The sequence below is a fragment of the Mauremys mutica genome, chromosome 2 (assembly GCF_020497125.1).
Source record: "Mauremys mutica isolate MM-2020 ecotype Southern chromosome 2, ASM2049712v1, whole genome shotgun sequence".
NCBI classification, from domain to species: domain Eukaryota; kingdom Metazoa; phylum Chordata; order Testudines; family Geoemydidae; genus Mauremys; species Mauremys mutica.
In genome coordinates this window covers 210,406,320-210,430,679 of record NC_059073.1, presented here as the reverse complement: position 1 = coordinate 210,430,679, position 24,360 = coordinate 210,406,320, and the positions used below count along the sequence as shown (strand labels likewise).

Here is a 24,360-nt window from a genome sequence, read left to right as displayed (position 1 = left end):
AAACCTCATATCAAGATGAAAACTCAGCTAGTGTCACCTACAGAAGAAGCAGTTGCATGGATCTAAGTTTCCAAAAATGATGGATCTAATAGGATAATTTTGCTTTTTACTAGGATAATTATATAGGAAACAATTATAAAGCACAACTGTTATCACATTCATAACCTGACAAAAACCAAATCAGTACACATCCAGTAAAGCAAAATTTCAAACCTGAATAAAGGCAGATGTACGCTTTCCAGGATCCCACAGAAATTCGACTGCATTGAGCTGGCTTGGATTTGTCTTTATATCAATTACTCCAACGGACATTGGAATATCTACATAAAAATGAAAGTATATGCTACAGGAACACAGCAGTGAGAGGACTTGGTTTGTTTTGAATAAAACCCCATTGATCTGTAAACTCCTCTACAGTGAAACGTACTGTAAATTACCACACCCAGGATGACAAAAATTGGTTGTTTAATGACAGTAGTCTTCTGATAAAGATGGAGATGTGTACTTAATTTCTGGGGAATAATGTGAGGTGATCCTATGGGTTTTACAGTAAATCTTATGAAAACTGCAATAATTAAGTTTTTACAGTATATTAGCAATACAGATCTCTCTCTCATGTTTCCCTGATTACCAGAACACATTTTGCTCTGAAAGAACAAAAGGGGTATTAACTGAATTATTTAGTGTTGCTGTTTTCTGTAATGTTAGATGAAGGCCATTAGAGGTTTTCATGGAAAATTCACAATGTAACATATAAAGACAGTCCTTATTTTAATCCTAGATAATAAGGGAACTGATAGACATACCTAAGTCAAGAAGTCTGTCCCCAGGGCGATTCCACTTCCAACCTTCCAATTGCTGGTGCTCTGTATATTGCAACCTTCTGTCATGGAACACAACTCTTATGATACTCTAGTCGGAGGAAGAAATAGTTAAAGGAATCAGTACACATTAAAGAGGAGATTGAAGTATTAAAAATATTCTGAAATACCGTATTGTCCCGAGTATAGGCCGCACTTTTTCCCCCTAATTTAAGTCTTTAAATTAGGGGTGCGGCCTATAATCAGGAACTTAAAAAAAAAAACAATAAAAATACTTAAAATCCCAGCCGCGGCTGGGACTCAGAGGGCTCTAGGCTGCCCGCTGCGGCGGGGAGCCCAGAGCCCTTTCAATCCCAGCCGCGGCGGGGAAACAGAGGGCTCTGGGCTGTCTGCCGCGGCGGGGAGCCCAGAGCCCTTCAAATCCCAGCCACGGCCGGGACTCAGAGGGCTCTGGGCTGCCCGCTGCGGCGGGGAGCCCAGAGCCCTTTCAATCCCAGCCGCGGCGGGGACTCAGAGGGCTCGGGGCTGCCCGCCGCGGCGGGGAGCCCAGAGCCTTTTAAATCCCGGCCGTGGCTGGGATTTGAAGGGCTCTGGGCTCCCCGCCGCGGCAGACAGCCCAGAGCCCTCTGTTTCCCCGCCGCGGCTGGGATTTAAAGGGCTCTGGGCTCCCCGCCGCGGCAGACAGCCCAGAGCCCTCTGTTTCCCCGCCGCGGCTGGGATTTAAAGGGCTCTGGGCTCCCCGCCGCAGCGGGCAGCCTAGAGCCCTCTGAGTCCCGGCCGCGGCTGGGATTTAAAGGGCTCTGGACTCCCCGCCGCGGCGGACAGCCCAGAGCGCTCTGTTTCCCCGCCGCGGCTGGTATTTAAAGAGCTCTGGGCTCCCTGCCGCGGCGGGCAGCCCGGAGCCCTCTGATTCCCCGCCGCGGCTGGGATTGAAAGAGCTCTGGGCTCCCCGCCGCAGCGGGCAGCCCAGAGCGCTCTGATTCCCCGCCGCGGCTGGGATTTAAAGAGCTCTGGGCTCCCCGCTGCAGCGGGCAGCCTAGAGCCCTCTGATTCCCCGCCGCGGCTGGGATTTAAAGAGCTCTGGGCTCCCCGCCGCAGCGGGCAGCCTAGAGCCCTCTGAGTCCCGGCCGCGGCTGAGATTTTCTTTAAGTTAAAAAAAGTTAAAAATTTAATTTTTTTAAAATAGCACCAAACTTTAAGGGTGCGGCTTATAATCAGGAGCGGCCTATACTCGGAACAATACGGTACGTACTGGTGATAAATACACACACTTTTAGAACAAAATCAATGGGAAGTACTTAATCCAACTTTATTTAGTATAATGTCCCAGAACACTTTAGATTAAGTAATACAGAAACAAAGGTGAAAAAAAGGGGCAAGAAACAGAGTATGGTTCAGATGCAATATGAAGTGAAATGGAGAGCTGGGGCAGACGCTGCCCATAAAGGCTGTTGCAGATTAGGTGAACTGGAGAGGATAAGGCTCTCACTCAGCACAGTGGCCAGATTACAAGGATACCGTGAGGCTAGTATTAGGAAAATCAGAGAACTGGTCATCCGGAAAGGTTATAACTTCAGTGCTATTCTGAGTGAGTGAAACTGATCTATGGTTCGAACCAAACGTATAGAAGAATTTGCTGGAAAAATCAGAAATAAAGGTGACATTCTGCAGTAATCCACAAAATACAATATTCAAACTTGAATGAGTCACCTAAAAATCTGCAAAAAGGGGTTTTGTACAATTTCTAAACAGAAGTGCATTAATTGAAATATTTAAAGTATAATTGTGACTCCAACAGTTCAGAAAATTAATAAATGGATAAATTGATGCATTTGTGTAAAAAAGATGTATTACTAGATAAACAATAAGATCTTGCACTACACAAGGAGGACTTCAATTTATAGTTAGCATGGACAGAAACTGCCAATTCTAGAACTATTCCCACTCTTCTAGATACAATATTCATCTAAAAAACTACAAAATCTAGACAATTTATTAAGAAGTTAAAAATAGGTTTCAAATACTATGCATGCCCCTGAGTAGCCCTGCTAAATTCTGTGGTTTTACAACCACATACTTCTCTCTCTCTCTCTCGAAAAATAAAAGTCTCTCTCTGCCTAGTTGTGTGAACATGCACAGGAATGGGGAAAGTTACTATACAGAGGGAAATGGAGAAACTGGCAGTTCACAAAGGGCTGCCAAATGCCCACTAAATGTCCAAAAAAACCCACTCAAATATGGTGGTTTGGCTTTATTCATATCCTTGCCATTATAGTATATTTCTCAATTGAATTTGTTAAGCCTGTTGGGAACCTGAAATATCTGTAGCTGTTTACAGCAATGTAAAATATCCCACTATAGAAAATACTTCACAACCAACAAGCATTTCAGTATCCAAACTGAAAACATTTCAAATACCTAACTAAAGCAGTAAATGCAAGTCAAACAACTGTTGAAAAGTAACCCTGATCTCAAATACTCACCCAAAGGTTGGTCATAAGTGTATTCAACCAGTAAAAACAACAAATATTTTTCAAATTGGTCTCAATCGCAGTGGGTTCCCTGAAATGTTACTTAAAGCCCCCAAATGAAAAGGTGGCAGAAATCTGCAACGTTTGTCACAACAGCAAAGTAGCAACACAGTTGATGACAGTGTTTCAGTTCCAGGGTCCATAAATCCAGCAATGTGATGCTCACATCTAGCACTCATTGATGGAATTATCACAGAATAAGTTCCCTGTCTGAATGACTAAGCAAGAGCAAACAGCAGGACTATACTTGCCAGCCAAGTTCTCAAATGGACAGAGTTGGCATTGGCGGGCAAAAAAATTAACTATCTTGATAATGCCCTCTCATTCAGAGACTTAACAACAATAAGGTATGTATTAATTTCTTCAACCTGTCCTTCTGGCTATTAGAAAAAAAAGTTAAACAAGTAATTCATGAGCACTTGTGTGTATTCCTATTTTTAGTTTGCCAAACATTACATTCACTCTACATTATTTTGTTTACTGTAGCTCCTAACAGCAAGTTAGAAAGTTTTGGTTAGCACTACTGATAAGACTGGGAGTCACAAGAGATGGGTTCTTTGCTCAGCGGCCACTGGGCTGCTGCGTGACCTTCAGCAAGACACTTAAGATCTGTTTTTCTAAGGTGATGAGTACTCACAGCTACCAACTGACTTCAACTGAAGTTGCAGGTGTTCAGCACTTCTGAAAAAAATCAAGCCCATGAATCTCTGTGCTCCAGCTTCCTCTATCTGCAAAATGTAATAACTCACACCAAAACACAAAGCTTTATACAGGACAGAGTCCAAGTGCTAATTTCATACTTTCAGATGTTTAGGTTTCTTGAAGTTTAACTTCAGCTCTGAATTCCAAAGGGCTTTTGTCTGTTTTTGTTTAAACTACAGTCTTGTACTAAAAAAACAAAAACCAAAAAAAAAATCAAAAAAAGCCTCACAACAACCAGTAAGTTATGACGTACTCTCAACATTAATTTTAAATAAACAATGATTTTGTCTGGTTTCCTTATTATTTTCTTTTTAAATATTTATGACAGCCACAGGGAGGTAAGAAGGAGAACACCCTGCAGAGCTTTTAAGTAAAAGGGAAGCAGGAGCAAGTGACTCATGGAAGCCATCTGGGAATTAGGTCCAGAAACCTGTATGACTGATTGATCTTCTGGTGCCAGAGAAAGTATGCAGAGCTCTATAAACTACCTGTGCTGGGCTCCTGCTGATGCCTGCTACCTTGCACTTTGTAAATTCCAAAGCTCTTTAGCTGACTTATAATAGAAAGCAAGTCTTCAATCTTAGCAATGTACAGTGACGATCAAAGTAATCAAAATAAAGAAGTCTCTATCCTGCAAGATAGAAGAGGGGTTGCAATGGAAAGCAAAAAGGTGAAGGACAGTTTAGGGCAGGGGTAGGCAACCTGCAGCACTGAGCTGATTTTCAGGGGCACTCGCATTGCCCGGGTGCTGGCCACTGGTCTGGGGGAATCTGCATTTTAATTTAATTTTAAATGAAGCTCCTTAAACATTTTAAAAACCTTATTTACTGTACAAACAACAATAGTTTAGTTATATATTATAGACTTATAGAAAAAGGCCTTCTAAAAAATTAAAATGTATTACTGGCACGCAAAACCTTAAATTAGAGTGAATAAATGAAGACTCAGCACAGCACTTCTAAAAAGTTGCCGACCCCTGATTTAGGGTTTTTTAAAACTGCCTTCTTATGGGCCTTGCTATATACACACAGAATGTTCTTCCCTTCCGCCAGCAAGGCAGGTCACTTGAAGGTAAAAAAGACCAAAAGAATATCTGATTTTCAGAACCACCATCTTGATCATATTTTGAAGGAATGCTAACAGCTTCCATACCAGGAGAGACTACAAAGATTAGAACTGTTTAACTTAGAAAAAAAGAGACAACTAAAGTGGGATATGACAGCAGTCTAAACAAACATGAACAGTGTGGAAAAAGTGAATAGACAAATGTTATTTTCCCTTTCCCACAATGCAACAGCTTCCATAACCCTGATCATCTTTGTTGCTCTTCTCTGAACCTTTTCCAGTTCCGATATATCCTTTGAGATGAGGCGACTAGAAATGGACACAATATGCAACATGTGTGCACACCATGGATTTAAGAGACACCTCTACCTCGATATAATGTGACCCAATAGAACACTAATTCGGATACAACGCGGTAAAGCAGTGCTCGGGGGCGGGGGCGGCTGCACACTCTAGTGGATCAAAGCAAGTTCGATATAATGCAGTTTCACCTGTAATGCGGTAAGATTTTTTGGCTCCCGAGGACAGCATTATATCGAGGTAGAGGTGTACTAAAGTTTTATTTATTTTGTCAAGTTACTAAGATTTGAGTTTATCCAGCCATGTTCTCTGGAAGGAAAATACTTAATTTTGCTTTAATATTCCCTGGCTCCCAACCAGACTAAGCTATAGGGTTCTCAACCTGGGGGTTGTGACTGCTTCTACTTTCTTTATGGTTGGATGAAGAGGTTTGGGGGAGAAAGGGTTCCAAATTGTTTTCCTGTTGCAATGTGGGGTACGAGTAGAAAAAAGTTGAAAATCACTGGAATAACTTGGCAATCAGCATCAATCTCTCATTACTATTATCTAGAGAATGACTCTACTTCACCTTCACCAGTTTTCCACTGATCTCCGGCATGTCTCCAATATTCCGATTATCTAGCATCCGTATTTCATAGGACTGACCTTTAGAGAAAAAAGTTTGCATCAATAAAAAGGTGATATATAAAGCCTCTCTCTATGTTTAACACAGAGAATATTTGGTTTATATTCAGCATGTTGTAGTAACATAAGGCTAAGGAACTCTTATAGGGAGTTCTCAGTATATAGCTGGTTGCATAAGAATAATGTGAAACTTTTATGGTACTGCTGAAACTACAGATACTTCCAAACCCTAGGCATCCTACTTTATGTCTAGTGCAAGTGTTTATTCCTATTTGGCAGAAAGGAACACAGACCACACCGAAAGTTGAATTCCTTTATATCTGAAATAGCTGAAAGGCAACATGTTGATGACAAAATAGAATATTCTCACAAGTACCATATATTCTGACTGCAACGGAATGAGTTTTTATACTGTTTACAGCTGCATTTATGTACTAATCGCCTGTATTTTAACTTGCCTTAAACACATACTGCCTATGGGGTAAAAACTCTATAACTTTCTAAAAGTGGCAGCCTTTAAAATAGTTACCTGCTATTTCAATAAGCAAGAGCTTGATGGATCATACTGCTATGCTTTAGTGAGTTTGTTTCAGTACAGAGGAAGCTAGGAGCAATTTATCTAAAACTGATAAGTAAGATTTTTCCTCCTAGACTGAAACACTACACATTCGGCAAGGCTAAATTTGTTCCTATTTAGGACTAAACAGAAATCTTAAAAGGTTCACTAGGATGCACTGGATTTACTCCACCATTTCAAGTTCTCCTAAACTTTCTTTATTCCCCAACATCAACTGCACTGACATTACATTTGCTGGCTTGTTTTACCAGATACCACCACCAAAGGCTATAAGCTAAAAGCATCAGCTTTATATCCTCCATGAACAGTGCAAGAGCAGAACAAGTAATTTGAGAATCAATTCCTCACCCACACTCATGCCGCTGCTCCGTAACTTTCAGGAAGAAGTTACTCCTGACTATGAACTTCTAGTTAAAAAAGCATGACACTTAGTGGACACCAGAAGAGAGAGCACGCACGCGCGCACACACACACACACACACACACACACACACACGGTCTTTCACATTGTAAGCACTTTATGTTATGTGTACCAGAGAAGAAGGAAAATGGAAAGCAGGTCAAGCATTCATTACAGTAAATCTAGTAGTTTAAAATGTTACAGTATCCAGTAAATTGGAAAATGAATCCATACTATTCCTAAAAACAGTTCGCTTTCTTTCTTAAATACCCTTTGCTACCTCCTCTTTCAATCACACCTAGTAGTTGATTTTTTGTGTTGAAAATACAATCAAATACATCTTTTTCTTTGTTCTAGTATTTAAGGCCACGTTTATACATACAGCATTGCAACAGTGCAGCTGTACTAATACTGGGGGAATTTTATATAGAGTGTTTTGAGCACAACTCTGCTCCTATAGTTCGAAGGGCATTGGGAGGAACTCTGGTCTTACTGGCTGCCTGTCCCTGTACCCATCTCCACTCTTCATACCACCAGAATAAAGGCAACATAAGAGGTCCCTGGGTCTACTATAAACAACAAACACACACACACACAAACACAAAAACAAAAAAAACCACCCAAACCCTCTTTTGCCTTCACAAAAGCAATTAGGCAAGCAGTGTTAAGGAAGCCAAAGAACCTTGTTTTCATGCACTATGCTTACCCTTCATAGCTTTCATACGAGATCTGTTGATCAAAACATTCTGGAGTCTATCCATCAAGCCCACATCCTATTGCAAAGCACACAACTCAAAACATTCCCACCTACAGCTCCAAGCCACTACCCTAACAGATTTACTCAATGGATCTTAATCTTACCTCTTTCATCTGAGCCTTTCAAAAATCTCAGGAGGCAATAACCAGGACTGTTTCAATATCTGAGGTTATGTCTACACTACAAAGTTAAGTCAACTTAAGTTATGTCAACATACAGCCACCACTGAATGTTGCATGTCCACACTATGCTCCTTATGCCGGTGGAGCGCATCCACAGTAGCAGCTCTCGCACTGACACAGAGCAGTGCACCGTGGGTAGCTATCCCATTATGCAACTAGCTACAGGCTGTTTTGGAAAGGGTTTGCAATGCCTCATGGGGGCAGGTTCAGCACCACATGATGCAGATTTCTCAATCCCATCATTCCATGGGCATCCTACTAGGTTTCCAGCTGATTTTCAACTTCCTGGGTAACCTGCAAGCGAGCCATCTCTGCCAGAAAACATGGATCATGCACTGCCCTTCTGTATTTTGCTGTGTGTTATGAACACCAGGATATAAGAGGAGCTCAACGGGGAGCTATTTGGCTGAAGGGGGCTTTGAAGGAGCATTTTTAACAATGAGGCACAGTAATGTGTGTTGCTGTAGGGTGCTGAGCCTGGCATTGTTTGTTTGCATCGTGCTACCTCCTCCCTCCATCAGAAAGTTAACCCTATGCAATTGACACCTGTTTGACAAATGAAAATGCCAGTGATGTCTGTTTTTACCTATCCAGAGAAAGTTAATTCTGTTTCTTTTCATTCTTCCTTAAAACCATGCCTCTTTTCCCAGAGGCAGAGGCTAAGCACCCTGACTGCTCCTCCCATCAACTCCACAACCCTGACCCCAGCTTGTAGAAGCAGCATGTCTGCAGCTCTGCACCACAGTGACTATTTGCTTCCCTTGCCTTTTGCTATGCCTGCCGCAGCTCTTTGACTTTTTACACAGCACTACTGCATGTCCCTATTATAGGGCTTCTCCTGCAGGCCCTGAACAAGTTCTGCCTGCACAGCCTCCCTTCCTCACAGGGGATCCAGCACCTCCCATGTACTCCTGGCAGGAGCACGTTTGCTGCATGGAGCCGGCATGCTCAGCTGGGCAGTAGCTATATGAGCTCTCCACATCAAACAAACAGAGCAATTTCAAAGCTTCCTGTGGCTTTAAAAGGGTAGGGGCGCATGCCTGTATACCGGCTGCAGGGCAGCAGAGTTCAAAACGGTGACCAGAATGGTCACGGTGAGCATTGTGGGACACCTCCTGGAGGCCATTTAGGGCGACATAAGCAACGCAGAGTCTACACTGACACTATGTCATCCTAAGTGCTTCGCCCCTTGTCAAGGTGGTTTTATTATGTTGGCATAGCAGAAGAGGACCATTGCAGTGTGTACACCTCCACAGTTACATCGACGAAAGTTGCCTTACGTTGCCTTAACTTTTGTGAGCGTAGACAAGCCTGGAGACGTTTCAGTCAGCACCAACTGAGAATCAGACTTGTCTATATCACCTTGTCCGCTGGTCGGGTTGAATGAAGCATTATGTAATTAAGAGTAAAGTCAGGGTTTATCTAAGGATTATGTTAGCAGATGCTATATCTCTGGCAGATTCAGGGCAAAACTTGCCATGCTTTGGCATTCCCTAACCACATATTCAAGACAGTTTAATACATCACTGGTTAAGACATAACTGACAATCAGCTAAATTCACAGCTCAATTCCTTTGCTTAAATACTACAGTGACTGGTACCATATTAAACACCCAAGATACATAGAATTCCCTTAGTTTAAAATCACTAGAAGATTTAATGTATACTCACACCCAGTAATCTAATCAAACATTAAATGTTACTACATTTACTCCAAAGTAGACCAGAAGCAAAGCTTTTGGTGCTTGAATGTTGTTACACAGAAAGTCAAACCATGTAGTCAAATACTGAAACACTGACTGTGGCCAGTACATTTTCCTTTGAAGCATCTGGTAAGAACATTGCAATGGACCATTATGGAATAATTTTTCCATAGGAGGAAGTTTTGTCTGAACCCTTTCAATTAGTGGTTGGTCTATCTCAGAAACTTTAATCAAGTGTTAACAAAGACAAGTAACTTTAAACATTTGGATTCCAAAACACTAGCCTAGAGGATCAAAAGAAATGTCTGACGAGCCAACAAAGCTATTTACAGAACTACACAAAGCTGTAACAATTTATATTTTTCTTAGACTAAAGCTCTTTAGGGCAAGGACCTTATATCTACTCAGCTTGTGCAACATCTAGCACAACACAGCCCCCCGTCATAATATTGCCCATTGCTATTATAATACATTTAGGTATTTTCCTGAACTATTCATAAAATAATTACATATATTCCTCACTGAGATACCGATGAGGGAAATGCAATCCAAAAGACTCAGACAGGATGGGCCTACACAAATTCCCTTTCACATTCAGTACTTAGAGCCCAAACAATGTACATACATGTAAAATATTTTTTTACAAGCATTTATTTCAGTTAAATCCTTCTTGATTATAAATGGCCCCTTCCATCTTGGAAGGCCCAAAACAAATACATGCAGTACACACATACCTTACTCCAAATATTTTAAGGCCAGAAGGGAGCACTATGATTTAATCAGACCTCTTGCATAACACAGAGAATATATTATGGTCTTGTATTCAATCACGTAAAAACTGCTATTACTCTCAAGGTGCTTAAAACAAATATAGAAAGAGTAGGTTATAAATACAAGTGCCACAAGATGAGATACACAGAGACCGTATTCATGTGGAAATCTGAAGATGATATCTGTCATAATGCCAGTATTAAATGTAGGTACAGTCTGCATACATGGATTCTGGGCCACAGACAGTTAAAACATTTCCATCTACTAACTTTAAGTAGCATGAGATTGTGCTGTTGAAATTAAACATGTCCTCACACAAGCACTAAGATCAACTAACAGACAGAGAGAAGAACTGGAGCAGGGGATGAAGGCAAATATCAAAAAAAAAAAAAGGAGAACAAGGAGGAGCACAGTGGTGGTTGTATCAGTCACTCACTTCAAATAAGGTTTCCAAATAAATTTACTGCATTTATCAAGGTCTTTTAATAGCCAACTAGAAAGGTCATGAAAGGATAACTTTAGGTACACTAAAAAGGGTTCGTGAAGGGGCAAACTTGAGGGGAGGAGGCAATAACCTTGGATCTTAAAAGATATTGGGAACGTGATTCACCATCCAGAACAATTTACCTTCATCCTTTCCTAAAGCTGCAGGAGTAAAATGAATAGCTTAATTAAACCTCACACCAAAGGAAACTTCCTAACTCTGCTTGGCTGTTCTGTTATCCCTTTTAAATAATTTTAATAGATGGCATAAAAAGATAAGCTCACTACACAGAAGAATTTAGTAACAGTAAAACTGCCTCACATACAAACACAGAAGGCTGGTATCAGTGAATGGCAAAAATAAAAGTCAGACATTTTTATTTATACAGAAATGCTGAATTCTGACAATTTGTTCAATGATTTAAAGCCTGTATCAGTTGATGCAGAATATTGGACCAAAACTGCAAAAACCAACAAACAGCAAACAAATGGGAATATCACTGGAAAGAAATCAAACTCTCCTTGCCTTTTCCTCAAATCAAAACAATTAGCACCAAACCATCATATGATGTGAAAATAATAAAATGAAAAAGCATAAGGTATTAGTAGACTAATGGCTTAGATCAGTGGTTGTCAAACATTTTTTTCCCCCACAGACCACTTGAAAATTGCTGAGGGTCTCAGGGGACCACTTAATGATCTTTCCAAATGTTGTTTGTACCGTTAGGAACTATTGTAAAATGCTTTGGATAAAAGCGCTATATTAAAAAAAAACTTTATAATAATTAACTTTTTTGTTCTACAAATAAAAGCACACAACTCATATTTTAATATCAGTAATTTTACCTTTCTAATGCAATGGATGTGCCCTCTCTCCCCTGCTGTGGCACCCCTGAGCTGGGACTGGGAAGGAGGGGGCTCACTCCCCACCACAGCAGCCACAGAGCTGAGGCCGGGAAGGAGGGCCATCTCTCCCTGGCAGCCGCAGCCCTGGAGCTGAGGAAAGTTGCCTCTTTCTCTGGCCACCAGAGCCCTGCACATCCCCAATTTCCCCCACCCTCCTCTTCTCACCCCACTGCCCCCTCCCACCTACCCTCTATTCCCGCCACAAGGCCACCACCTCACCTTACATGTGTGTCTTCTCCAGGGTCCAGGCACCTAATTAGTGGAGCCACTCCTGCGCAGCTCCATTAATTAGGAGGTGGACCCTTCATTCTCTCATGTGCGGCTGCCCAGGCATGCACCTTAAAGGGAACTATCCGCAGACCACCTGAATGGAGCCCGTGGACCACAGTTTGAGAACCCCTGACTTATATGTTTTATTTTTAAAATATCTACTACGGCAGCATTTCTTCCCTTAAGCTCAGCAAGAGAAAAACTTCCCAAGTTTGCCTACTCACTGGTGAAGTTTAGTGGAAAGGACTTCCCTAGAAGATCTTTCCATCATAGGCTACTAGATAAAATGGTGAGACTCGCATGACAAGTAATCTAACTGGCTTCCTATAAGTGACACAGACAGTAAAGTACTTAAGGGCTGCAAGGACATCTACCTTTATGTGTTACTTTGTAAATATTTTCACAGATAGAACATTCAGAATTTACCTTTCAAATATACGTTAGTCATAAATAGCTTTCCAAGACTTGACAGTAACCTATATTGTTACACAGATGCCTGAGCCCTGGTTAATTGCCATTTAAGATCACAATTATTTTAACCTTTGAATTATCTCAAAAAAACAAAACACACACACACATTAAAAACATCAGCCAAGTAAATAACCTAACCAACCATATTTAAAAAAGGACACCACCTTAACGTCTAGTGAATTGTTTCTATTTTAATTAAAATTAGTTTCATACAATAACATCTGTTCATGTGTCTCCTTCCCCATTTGGGGGCATTTCCAAGTCACATTTTCATACTCTTAAAAAATAACGTCTCTTTCCTTTATTGGTGGGTGAAAATCCACAAAAAGAAACTGATCAGCTATAAAGGGGACACAATTAAACATATTATATATAAAATGTTGTCAAATGCATGAAGAAAAAAAATTGTGATGTAACCCACCTATACCAAATCTAGTTATATTCATTTTGAGTGCTACCCGCAGGTACAAAAAATTCAGACAGTATCCTTTAAAATGTGAAATAACACTTCACTTTCATACTAGTACAGTAACAGGTCTTTTAAACTTGATTTTCTAGTTAATTACATACAAGTAAGCTTGACCTTTGTCTTCCGTGAAGCAAAATAATTTCAGTATCTTTTTCCAATACTTGCAGAGGATCCTCTCAGTAGTGGCATTTTTTCTATCCCCACACATTCCCTTCCCAGAAGGATTCCCTTCGCCTTTAAACTTAAATTAATATTAAATTTTTAGATTTCTCTGGCTTTAGGTGCTCCTACTGCTTTGTAGCTACCAAAATACTTTTGCAGAATAATACCTAAAAGATTAATTCACTGTTTTGGGTGCACTTTAACCTTTTGGAAGTTTAGTTACTACCCTCTGCATGCATGCTGGCTTCTCTAACTCCTCTGCCCCAAGCGCTGAAGTTTCATGATACATTTTGTTATCACCTCTTCTTACCTGTTCTTAGATTGTCCCAGTGGTCTAGTGCTTGGACTTTAAGTTTAAGGTAGAAGGAGACTTCCTAGGAAGCCAAAGTATGGGAACAGAACATTGAAATCTGATCGGTAGTGGCAAGTCCTATCTGATCCCTATGTAGCAGTCACTAAAGCCTTATTTTAGTAGCATCCTGTGCAGTCTTGAGAGTTACTCACCTAATGAAGATTTGCTTATGTATCCCTCCACAAGCAGGAACACAGAATGCCAAGTAGATATCTGTGACATCAAGGTCAAGATTTTCATAATTGGGTGCCTGTAGTTAGATGCCTACCTACCTCATTTTCTACAGTGTTAAGCACCCACCAGCTCCCACTGATATCAGAAGTCAACTTTAACATTAGACATGCTGTTATATTCTGTAACTTTTTAGTAATGTCATTACAAAAGTGATTAAAATACAGTCCCAGACCACTTTCATCATATAACTGCAGACCAAAGAAATGATCCAACTGTTGGTTTTTATTGTTAGTTAAATACAAATTGCTTGAATTTACCATCAAGGAATATGTCGATAAAAGCAAATATGATGTAATGTTTTTTTTAATTTAAAACATGCATATTTACATGCTGCTCTTAGACCATGTTATATTGCTGAAATGGACCTATGTCACAAGAGTCGGACATACTGGCATACATGACGGTCAGGAAAGACATAAGAGGAATACCATAAGCATTGCTAGAGGTCACTGAAATTGACAGACAAAGCTATAAGCTGTAAACAGAAACCTCCCCCAGTACTCTTGGTCTTTCATTTTCACATGGAAATTCTAAAGATGAAGATACCACTCCTATTTTTCATCCCTATACTTTTCAGCATCCCAACATTCATTAAGCTACATCCATGGTAAACAACATATGCAGAAGACACATACTAACCTTGGTTCAAGTAAGTAAGAGTTTCATCATGCAATTTGACTGCTGGAGATGTTGCAGCACACATAACGTATTGAAACGGTGGATGTTTGGTCTCACAGTCTGGTGGAAGGCTGGAATCTTCCTGCTTGAAGATTGGCAGTGCCAAAACATCACTGAAACAAAAATCCCACAACGTCAGTCTGAAAGAAGCATCCATTTATCTTACAAAACAAAGGCAAAATCAGAACCACCAACACCACCTCGGGAAAAATATTTTAAAAAAGCTGAGTGGATAAAAATTAATTTTAAAAAAATAAAAAATATATTTAAATCAGATTTTGTTTAAATTAAAATAGATTGGGCCTCAGAATAGGTTACTATAATCTATTTAAATTAAAATTAAAAAATATTAAGCAGTACATGTCTTCTGCAAAGTTTTAAAGGAAGTCAAACCACTCAACTGGTCAAAGGTACTGGCCAAGCCCCAGGAACCAGAGTTAGCTGAAGTGCTAAATCAGCTTTTGACAGCAGTAGCCTCTTGTGCAGGTTCAGAGAGAATGTTTTCTTCATTGCAGTTCATTTAACTAGTTCAGTTCACTGACTAGATCATTCAAAGTTAAGAAACTAAAGAGAGCTGATAAAATGGAAAAAAACTTGTTTTCCCCTTCCAATGTATGAATAAAATTGTGTAGTATAGAAGGATGAGATCTGCTAGTTCTAGACTCTGGTGGAGCTGGACAGGTGGAAGCAAGACACAGAAAGTTTTCCAAAACTACCAATGCAGATAAGACTATGTCTAGAACTGGGGAAGGAGTCACGAGACATGGTTTCTATTCTTTCATCTCCCACTAATATACTTTGACCTTCTGAAGTCACTGGACTGCTCTGGTTCAGTTTCTCCATCTGGGAAGCAAGGTTAAGAGATATACCTACTTCAATAGTTCTATATGATATATTGCTTATAGGTTCACACTCCTAAGTCAAAGAACTCCAAGCTCAAACGTCTAAAGCCATTATAGTTGCAGTAAGAAGAGTTTTGTCGCAGCACCTACACAATGCAACTTATCTCAAGCACCTAAACTAACAGTCCCTTTCCTAGTGAAAGGTGAAATTACTGCCAAACAGACAGACACAAACAGAAACTACCTACATTATAAATTGGAAGCAGGCTGCAACCAAGTTCCTGGAGGTTCTATTAGAAGTACAGCATAGACAAGGTTTAAAGGGCCAAGTCATGAGTAAAACTTCAGCAGATCAAAGAAAGTAAGAAGGATTATTGGAGGAAGTTAGGGCGCCAAGCTTCAAAGTTAACATCAAATTCATGGCCTGCTTTACTTGCTTTACTGTACATACACTACGTACACTAAATAGGTAAGATGATTTACCTTGCCAGTGTGGTAATCAGACAATACTGCTAAGAAAATACAAAAAGAATCCATCTGAAGGCTCCTGTTCTGCCCATGTTTATGAACAAAGGTTGTTGGCAATCACTTAAGATACATCTAGGGCCTGGTCTACACTAGGCGTTTAAATCGGTTTTAGGAGCCTAAAACCGATTTAACGCCACAACCGTCCACACTAGGAGGCACCTTATATCGATTTTAATGGCTCTTTAAATCGGTTTCTGTACTCCTGCCCGACGAGAGGAGTAGCGCTAATATCGGTATTAACATATCGGAATAGGGTTAGTGTGGCCGCAATCGACGGTATTGGCCTCCGGGAGCTATCCCACAGTGCACCACTGACCGCTCTGGACAGCATTCTCAACTCGGATGCACTGGCCAGGTAGACAGGAAAAGCCCCGCGAACTTTTGAAATTCATTTCCTGCTTCCCCAGCGTGGAGAGCTCATCATCACAGGTGACCACGCACAGCTCATCAGCACAGTTAACAATGCAGTCTCCTGAGAATCGAAAAAGAGCCCCAGCATGGACCGCTCGGGAGGTAATGGATCTGATCGCTATATGGGGAGAGGATTCAGTGCTAACAGAACTGCGTTCCAAAAGACGAAATGAAAAAGTATTTGAAAGAATTTCTAAGTCTATGACGGATAAAGGCCACAGCAGGGACTCCGTGCAGTGCAGAGTGAAAGTTAAGGAGCTCAGACAAGCCTACCAGAAAACCAAAGAAGCAAACGGAAGGTCCGGGGCAGGTCGAAAAACATGCCGCTTCTATGCTGAGCTGCATGCAATTTTAGGGGGCTGCGCCACAAGTACCCCACCCCTGACCGTGGATTCCGAGGTGGGGGTTGTAATCTCTGCCATGTCAGACGGGGAAGATGAAGATGAAGAAGAGGAGGAAGACCTCGCAGAGAGCACACAGCACTCCGTGACCCCCAGCAGCCAGGAGCTTTTTATCACCCTGACGGAATTACCCTGCTCCCAGCCCTCACAAGCAACTATTCCAGAGAATGACGCCATGGAAGGGAGCTCTGGTGAGTGTACCTTTGCAAATAGCAAACAGTGTTTTTTAAGCAAGCCTTTTTTAATGATTGATTTGCCCTGAGGACTTGGGACGCATTCGCAGACAGTATAGTTACTTAGAAAAGTTTGTTAACATGTCCGGGGATTGAGAGGAAATCCTCCAGGGACATCTCGATGAAGCGCTCCTGTAGGTACTCCAGAAGCCTTTGCAGAAGGTTTCTGGGCAAAGCATCCTTGTTCCGCCCACCATGGTAGGACACTTTACCATGCCATGCATGTAGCAAGTAATCAGGTATCATTGCGTGGCAAAGCATAGCGGCGTATGGTCCCGGTGACTGCTGGCATTCAAGAAGCATGCGCTCTTTATCTTGTTCTGTTATCCTCAGCAAAGTGATATCGTTCAGGATAACCTGGTTAGAAATCAGGAATTTAAGTAAGGGGGGGTGGCCATTTTTCTACTGGGTTCGTGGAATGCAGCAGCTTAAAAAAAACACTTTCCTGCACGTAGCGAAGCGGGGGGAGGGGAGGAGTGAAATGCCGATGATCTTTTCTGTTTGGTCACCGGCGAGGCGATCTTCCCCAAGCTACCGGACAAGCAGTGGGTGGGGGGGAGGGGGAAGGTTGTTGATTAGCAGGGAGCTAGCGTGGTATTAGCCATGCGTTGGGGGGGGAGGGGTAAATCACTGAGACAGTGGCTTACCATGGCCGCATGCAAGCTGAATCCTGATGCCTGGACCTGTGTCTGAGATCTGTAACCCAAGAGTTGCAAGCAGGCACTATTAAGATGAAAAATGCGACCTTGTAGGGAAATCACATGTGCTATGTAAGGTGAATAGTGCTTTTCACTGTGAAAGAGTATAACCATTGTTCTGTAAAATGTATCTTTCTAAATATTTATCTCCCTCATGCAGCTGCAAATATTTCAAGCGTCCCTCCTCCATCCCAAAGGCTAGCACAGATAAGGCGGAGGAAAAAGAAGACGCGAGATGAGATGTTCTCGGATATTATGGAAGTTACACGCAATGAAAGAGCTCATCTGAATGAGTGGAAGGACGTGGTTTCAAATTACAGGAAAGAGGCCAGTGAACGTGAGGACAGGAGGGATGAACGTGAGGACAGGAGGGACAACCGAGATGAGAGGTGGCGGCAGGAAGACCGGCAGGAAAATCAGCGGTGGCGGCAGGAAGATCAGCGGTGGCGGGATGCAACTCTGGGGCTGCTGCGTGATCAAACTGACATGCTCCGGCGTCTTGTGGAGCTTCAGGAACGGCAGCAGGATCACAGAGTGCCGCTGCAGCCCCTGTATAACCACCCTCCCCCCTCACCATGTTCCTTAGCCTCCTCACCCAGACGTGTAAGAACGCGTGGGGGGAGGCTCCGTGCACCCGCCCACTCCACCCCCGTGGACAGCCCAACCAGAAGGATGTCGTTACTCTGAATTTTATTTTTTTAATGGCCTTCTCCATCCCTCCTTTCCTCCTCCCAAAGCACACCCTTACTTCTCTCCCTCTTTTTATAATGAATCAATAAAGAATTCATGCTTTTTAAATGAGTGACTTTATTTGCATAAGTAAGCTGTACTCGAAGGGGGAGGGGGAGTTGCTTACAGGGACTGAGTCAATCAAGGGGGTTGGGTGTTCATCAACAAACACAGCAGTCACACTGTACCCTGGCCATTGATGAAGCTCGTTTTCAAAGCTTCTCTGATGCGCACCGCTTCCTGGTGTGCTCTTCTAATCTCCCTGGTGTCTGGCTGCGCGTAATCAGCGGCCAGGTGATTTGCCTCAGCCTCCCACCCCGCCATAAAGGTCTCCCCCTTACTCTCACAGAGATTGTGGAGAATACAGCAAGCAGCAATAACATAGGGGACATTGGTTTGGCTGAGGTCTGAGCGAGTCAGTAATGTGCGCCAGCGCGCCTTTAAACGGCCAAATGCACATTCCACCACCATTCTGCACTTGCTCAGCCTGTAATTGAACAGATCCTGACCACTGTCCAGGCTGCCTGTGTATGGCTTCATGAGCCATGGCATCAAGGGGTAGGCTGGGTCCCCCAGGATAACGACAGGCATTTCAACATCCCCAACTGTTATTTTCTGGTCTGGGAAGTAAGTCCCTTGTTGCAGCCGTTTAAACAGAGTAGTGCTTCTGAATACGCGAGCGTCATGAACCCTCCCTGGCCATCCCGCGTGGATGTTTGTGAAACGTCCCTTGTGATCCACCAGTGCTTGCAGCACCATTGAAAAGTACCCCTTCCGGTTTACGTACTGGGTGCCCTGGTGCTGCGGTGCCAAGATAGGGATATGGGTTCCATCTATCGCCCCCCCACAGTTAGGGAATCCCATTGCAGCAAAGCCATCCACTATGGCCTGCACGTTTCCCAGAGTCACAACCTTTCGTAGCAGCAGCTTAGTGATTGCTTTGGCTACTTGCATCACAGCAGCCCCCACAGTAGATTTTCCAACTCCAAATTGATTCCCGACTGACCGGTAGCTGTCTGGCGTTGCAAGCTTCCACAGGGCTATCGCCACTCGCGCTTCTACTGTGAGGGCTGCTCTCATCTTGGTATTATGGCGTTTCAGGGCAGGGGCAAGCAAGTCACAAAGTTCCATGAAAGTGCCCTTACGCATGCGAAAGTTTCGCAGCCACTGGGAATCGTCCCACACCTGCAACACAATGCGGTCCCACCAGTCAGTGCTTGTTTCCCGGGCCCAAAATCGGCGTTCAATGGATAGAATCTGCCCCATTACCATCAGGATCTCCAAAGCGCCGGGGCCCGCGGTTTGAGATAATTCTGTGTCCACGTCCTCATCACTGTCATCGCCGCGCTGCCGTATCCGCCTCTTACTCGCCTCGGTTCGAAGGTCCTGGTTCAGCATATACTGCACGAGAGTGCGCGAGGTGTTTAAAACATCCACGATTGCGGTATGGAGCTGAGCAGGGTCCATGCTTGCTGTGCTATGGCGTCTGCACGGTTCACCAAGCAAAAAAGGCGCGAAACGGTTGTCTGCCGCTGTCAGGGAGGGAGGGAGGGGTGAGGCTGTACCCAGAACCACCCGCGAAAATGATTTTTGCCCCATCAGGCACTGGGATCTCAACCCGGAAATGCCAAGGGGCGGGGGAGGCTGCGGGAACTATGGGATAGCTACGGGATAGCTACCCACAGTGCAACGCTCCAGAAATCGACGCTAGCCTCGGACCATGGACGCACACCACCGATTTAATGTGTTTAGTGTGGCCGCGCACACTCGATTTTATAAAATCTGTTTTACAAAACCGGTTTATGCAAATTCGGAATAGTCCCGTAGTGTAGACGTACCCTAGGAGGTGAATCTTCCTACTCATCAGGCCACCCTCAGTATGGATGCAGCTACCAAGCATGTATTTTCACTTAAGTGTTTAGTAAATTCTGCTGACTCTTGTCTAAAACAGCAAGCTCCAGGTATATAAAGCCTTCCCCAGACAAAGAAAAGGAATAGAAAGTGATGACAGGAAATACAGTAGAACCTCAGAATTACAAACTGACTAGTCAACCACACACCTCATTTGGAACCGGAAGTTCATAATCAGGAAACAGCAGAGACAAACGAAAGCAAATACAGTACAGTACTGTGTTAAATACAAACTACTAAAAAAAATAAAAGGAAAGCAGCATTTTTTCTTCTGCACAGTTAAGTTTCAAAGCTGTATTAAATCAATGTTCAGTTGTAAAAATTTTTTAAACAAAAGCTGTAACATTTTGTTCAGAGTTGCAAACAACCTCCGTATCCAAGGTGTTCGTAACTTTGAGGTTCTACTGTAATGGAAAACGTTTAACTCAAGATTTCTTTAGACCATTTGTTTAAAAGCTGAAGCCACATGGAGAGATGCCATCTGCCCAACAATCCCCAAGAATATTCCATAAGCCATGCAATCCTTTTGAGAGGAAATGGAAGGCAAAAACAACAATACCCAGGTAACCGTAACCTCACACTCGGAACTGGAAAAAGTTCAGATAATTTTAGAATCTAGAGGTGACATACTTAAAAAAAATATTGTTGCAAGGTAGCAACTTGTGCCATTGTTAAAATATTGCTCACATACACATGGTCTACATACAGTGGAAAGCACCTTTCGGGAAAAGATGTATTATTTCAAATATGCTGAAGGCCAGATAATCTAGTCTGATCTGCTGCATAACACAAGTCACAGAAATTTACTCCATAATTCTTACAACAAACCCATAACTTCTGATTAAGCTACAGTTTCTTTTTTAAAAAGACAATTTTGTTTTAAAGATTTCAAGTGACGGAGAATCCACCACACTTTCGGTTATTTGTTCCAATAGATAATTACCATCATTTAAACATCTTTTTTTCTACCTGCAGTACTAACAATATACGACTGTTTGAGATATATCAGTTGGCAACTATTTAAAATTCAATATATACTACATTGTTTTTTGTGCTGAGGAATTTTTAGAAGCCAGAGAATCTGGCATTTGGTGCTGACAATGTCAGAATCCAGGGACCAATGCTTACCAGTGGCAAAGAGCTTCTAAACAATGAAAGGTGAACTGTATAAATCAAACCAAAATTTAGTTAAACCCAGAAAATATAAACTGAATGCCTCCAGCAGCCAGACAGTACAGGTGTAGGTTAATAGCTTAGCTTTAAAAACAAAACACAGAAGATACTTAGAAGGAAGTTTCTTCTCCCCCCAGCCTCTCCAAGGTAAATTAAATTTATTTCCTTGAATAAGCCTTCCATACTCTGGTTAGTGGTGGCATTCAGTATACATCCATGCATGAATTCAGTTTAGCTTTACAAATCACCTTTAAGACTAACTGCTATTCAAATTTTTCTCCACAATAATTGAGGAAGCAATGCTATTTACCACTCACGATTTTTAAGACTGAATATTCCCACAGGTTTTATTTAAAGCAGAATGGGGGTTGGAAACCATGCCCACATTGAAAGAACCCATAACTTCATAGAAGACCAGTAAACCACATGTTGCTTTGCAATTTATATTTAACTAACTTTACACTAAGGGTACGTCTACACTACGGGACTATTCCGAATTTGCATAAACCGGTTTTGTAAAACAGATTTTATAAAATCGAGTGTGCGCGGCCACACTAAACACATTAAATCGGTGGTGTGCGTCCATGGTCCGAGGCTAGCGTCGATTTCTGGAGCGTTGCACTGTGGGTAGCTATCCCGTAGCTATCCCATAGTTCCCGCAGCCTCCCCCGCCCCTTGGCATTTCCGGGTTGAGATCCCAGTGCCTGATGGGGCAAAAATCATTTTCGCGGGTGGTTCTGGGTACAGCCTCACCCCTCCCTCCCTCCCTGACAGCGGCAGACAACCGTTTCGCGCCTTTTTTGCTTGGTGAACCGTGCAGACGCCATAGCACAGCAAGCATGGACCCTGCTCAGCTCCATACCGCAATCGTGGATGTTTTAAACACCTCGCGCACTCTCGTGCAGTATATGCTGAACCAGGACCTTCGAACCGAGGCGAGTAAGAGGCGGATACGGCAGCGCGGCGATGACAGTGATGAGGACGTGGACACAGAATTATCTCAAACCGCGGGCCCCGGCGCTTTGGAGATCCTGATGGTAATGGGGCAGATTCTATCCATTGAACGCCGATTTTGGGCCCGGGAAACAAGCACTGACTGGTGGGACCGCATTGTGTTGCAGGTGTGGGACGATTCCCAGTGGCTGCGAAACTTTCGCATGCGTAAGGGCACTTTCATGGAACTTTGTGACTTGCTTGCCCCTGCCCTGAAACGCCATAATACCAAGATGAGAGCAGCCCTCACAGTAGAGAAGCGAGTGGCGATAGCCCTGTGGAAGCTTGCAACGCCAGACAGCTACCGGTCAGTCGGGAATCAATTTGGAGTTGGAAAATCTACTGTGGGGGCTGCTGTGATGCAAGTAGCCAAAGCAATCACTAAGCTGCTGCTACGAAAGGTTGTGACTCTGGGAAACGTGCAGGCCATAGTGGATGGCTTTGCTGCAATGGGATTCCCTAACTGTGGGGGGGCGATAGATGGAACCCATATCCCTATCTTGGCACCGCAGCACCAGGGCACCCAGTACGTAAACCGGAAGGGGTACTTTTCAATGGTGCTGCAAGCACTGGTGGATCACAAGGGACGTTTCACAAACATCCACGCGGGATGGCCAGGGAGGGTTCATGACGCTCGCGTATTCAGAAGCACTACTCTGTTTAAACGGCTGCAACAAGGGACTTACTTCCCAGACCAGAAAATAACAGTTGGGGATGTTGAAATGCCTGTCGTTATCCTGGGGGACCCAGCCTACCCCTTGATGCCATGGCTCATGAAGCCATACACAGGCAGCCTGGACAGTGGTCAGGATCTGTTCAATTACAGGCTGAGCAAGTGCAGAATGGTGGTGGAATGTGCATTTGGCCGTTTAAAGGCGCGCTGGCGCACATTACTGACTCGCTCAGACCTCAGCCAAACCAATGTCCCCTATGTTATTGCTGCTTGCTGTATTCTCCACAATCTCTGTGAGAGTAAGGGGGAGACCTTTATGGCGGGGTGGGAGGCTGAGGCAAATCACCTGGCCGCTGATTACGCGCAGCCAGACACCAGGGAGATTAGAAGAGCACACCAGGAAGCGGTGCGCATCAGAGAAGCTTTGAAAACGAGCTTCATCAATGGCCAGGGTACAGTGTGACTGCTGTGTTTGTTGATGAACACCCAACCCCCTTGATTGACTCAGTCCCTGTAAGCAACTCCCCCTCCCCCTTCGAGTACAGCTTACTTATGCAAATAAAGTCACTCATTTAAAAAGCATGAATTCTTTATTGATTCATTATAAAAAGAGGGAGAGAAGTAAGGGTGTGCTTTGGGAGGAGGAAAGGAGGGATGGAGAAGGCCATTAAAAAAATAAAATTCAGAGTAACGACATCCTTCTGGTTGGGCTGTCCACGGGGGTGGAGTGGGCGGGTGCACGGAGCCTCCCCCCACGCGTTCTTACACGTCTGGGTGAGGAGGCTAAGGAACATGGTGAGGGGGGAGGGTGGTTATACAGGGGCTGCAGCGGCACTCTGTGATCCTGCTGCCGTTCCTGAAGCTCCACAAGACGCCGGAGCATGTCAGTTTGATCACGCAGCAGCCCCAGAGTTGCATCCCGCCACCGCTGATCTTCCTGCCGCCACCGCTGATTTTCCTGCCGGTCTTCCTGCCGCCACCTCTCATCTCGGTTGTCCCTCCTGTCCTCACGTTCATCCCTCCTGTCCTCACGTTCACTGGCCTCTTTCCTGTAATTTGAAACCACGTCCTTCCACTCATTCAGATGAGCTCTTTCATTGCGTGTAACTTCCATAATATCCGAGAACATCTCATCTCGCGTCTTCTTTTTCCTCCGCCTTATCTGTGCTAGCCTTTGGGATGGAGGAGGGACGCTTGAAATATTTGCAGCTGCATGAGGGAGATAAATATTTAGAAAGATACATTTTACAGAACAATGGTTATACTCTTTCACAGTGAAAAGCACTATTCACCTTACATAGCACATGTGA

The 24,360-nt window shown here is 43.2% G+C and overlaps 1 protein-coding gene across 3 annotated transcripts in view; it reads right to left on the bottom strand.

Annotated features, from left to right (window-relative positions):
* UBP1 (upstream binding protein 1) overlaps positions 1-24,360 on the bottom strand; it is a 67,837-nt gene that overhangs the window by 30,285 nt on the left and 13,192 nt on the right. For all 3 annotated transcript variants that reach the window (XM_045005239.1, XM_045005240.1, XR_006576903.1), the window contains exons 2-5: positions 14,420-14,571; positions 5,988-6,064; positions 807-912; positions 214-320 (exon numbers count right to left, since the gene is read on the bottom strand). In XM_045005239.1, coding sequence (XP_044861174.1) covers positions 214-320; positions 807-912; positions 5,988-6,064; positions 14,420-14,571 — 442 coding nt within the window. The remainder of the gene's footprint in view (positions 1-213; positions 321-806; positions 913-5,987; positions 6,065-14,419; positions 14,572-24,360) is intronic.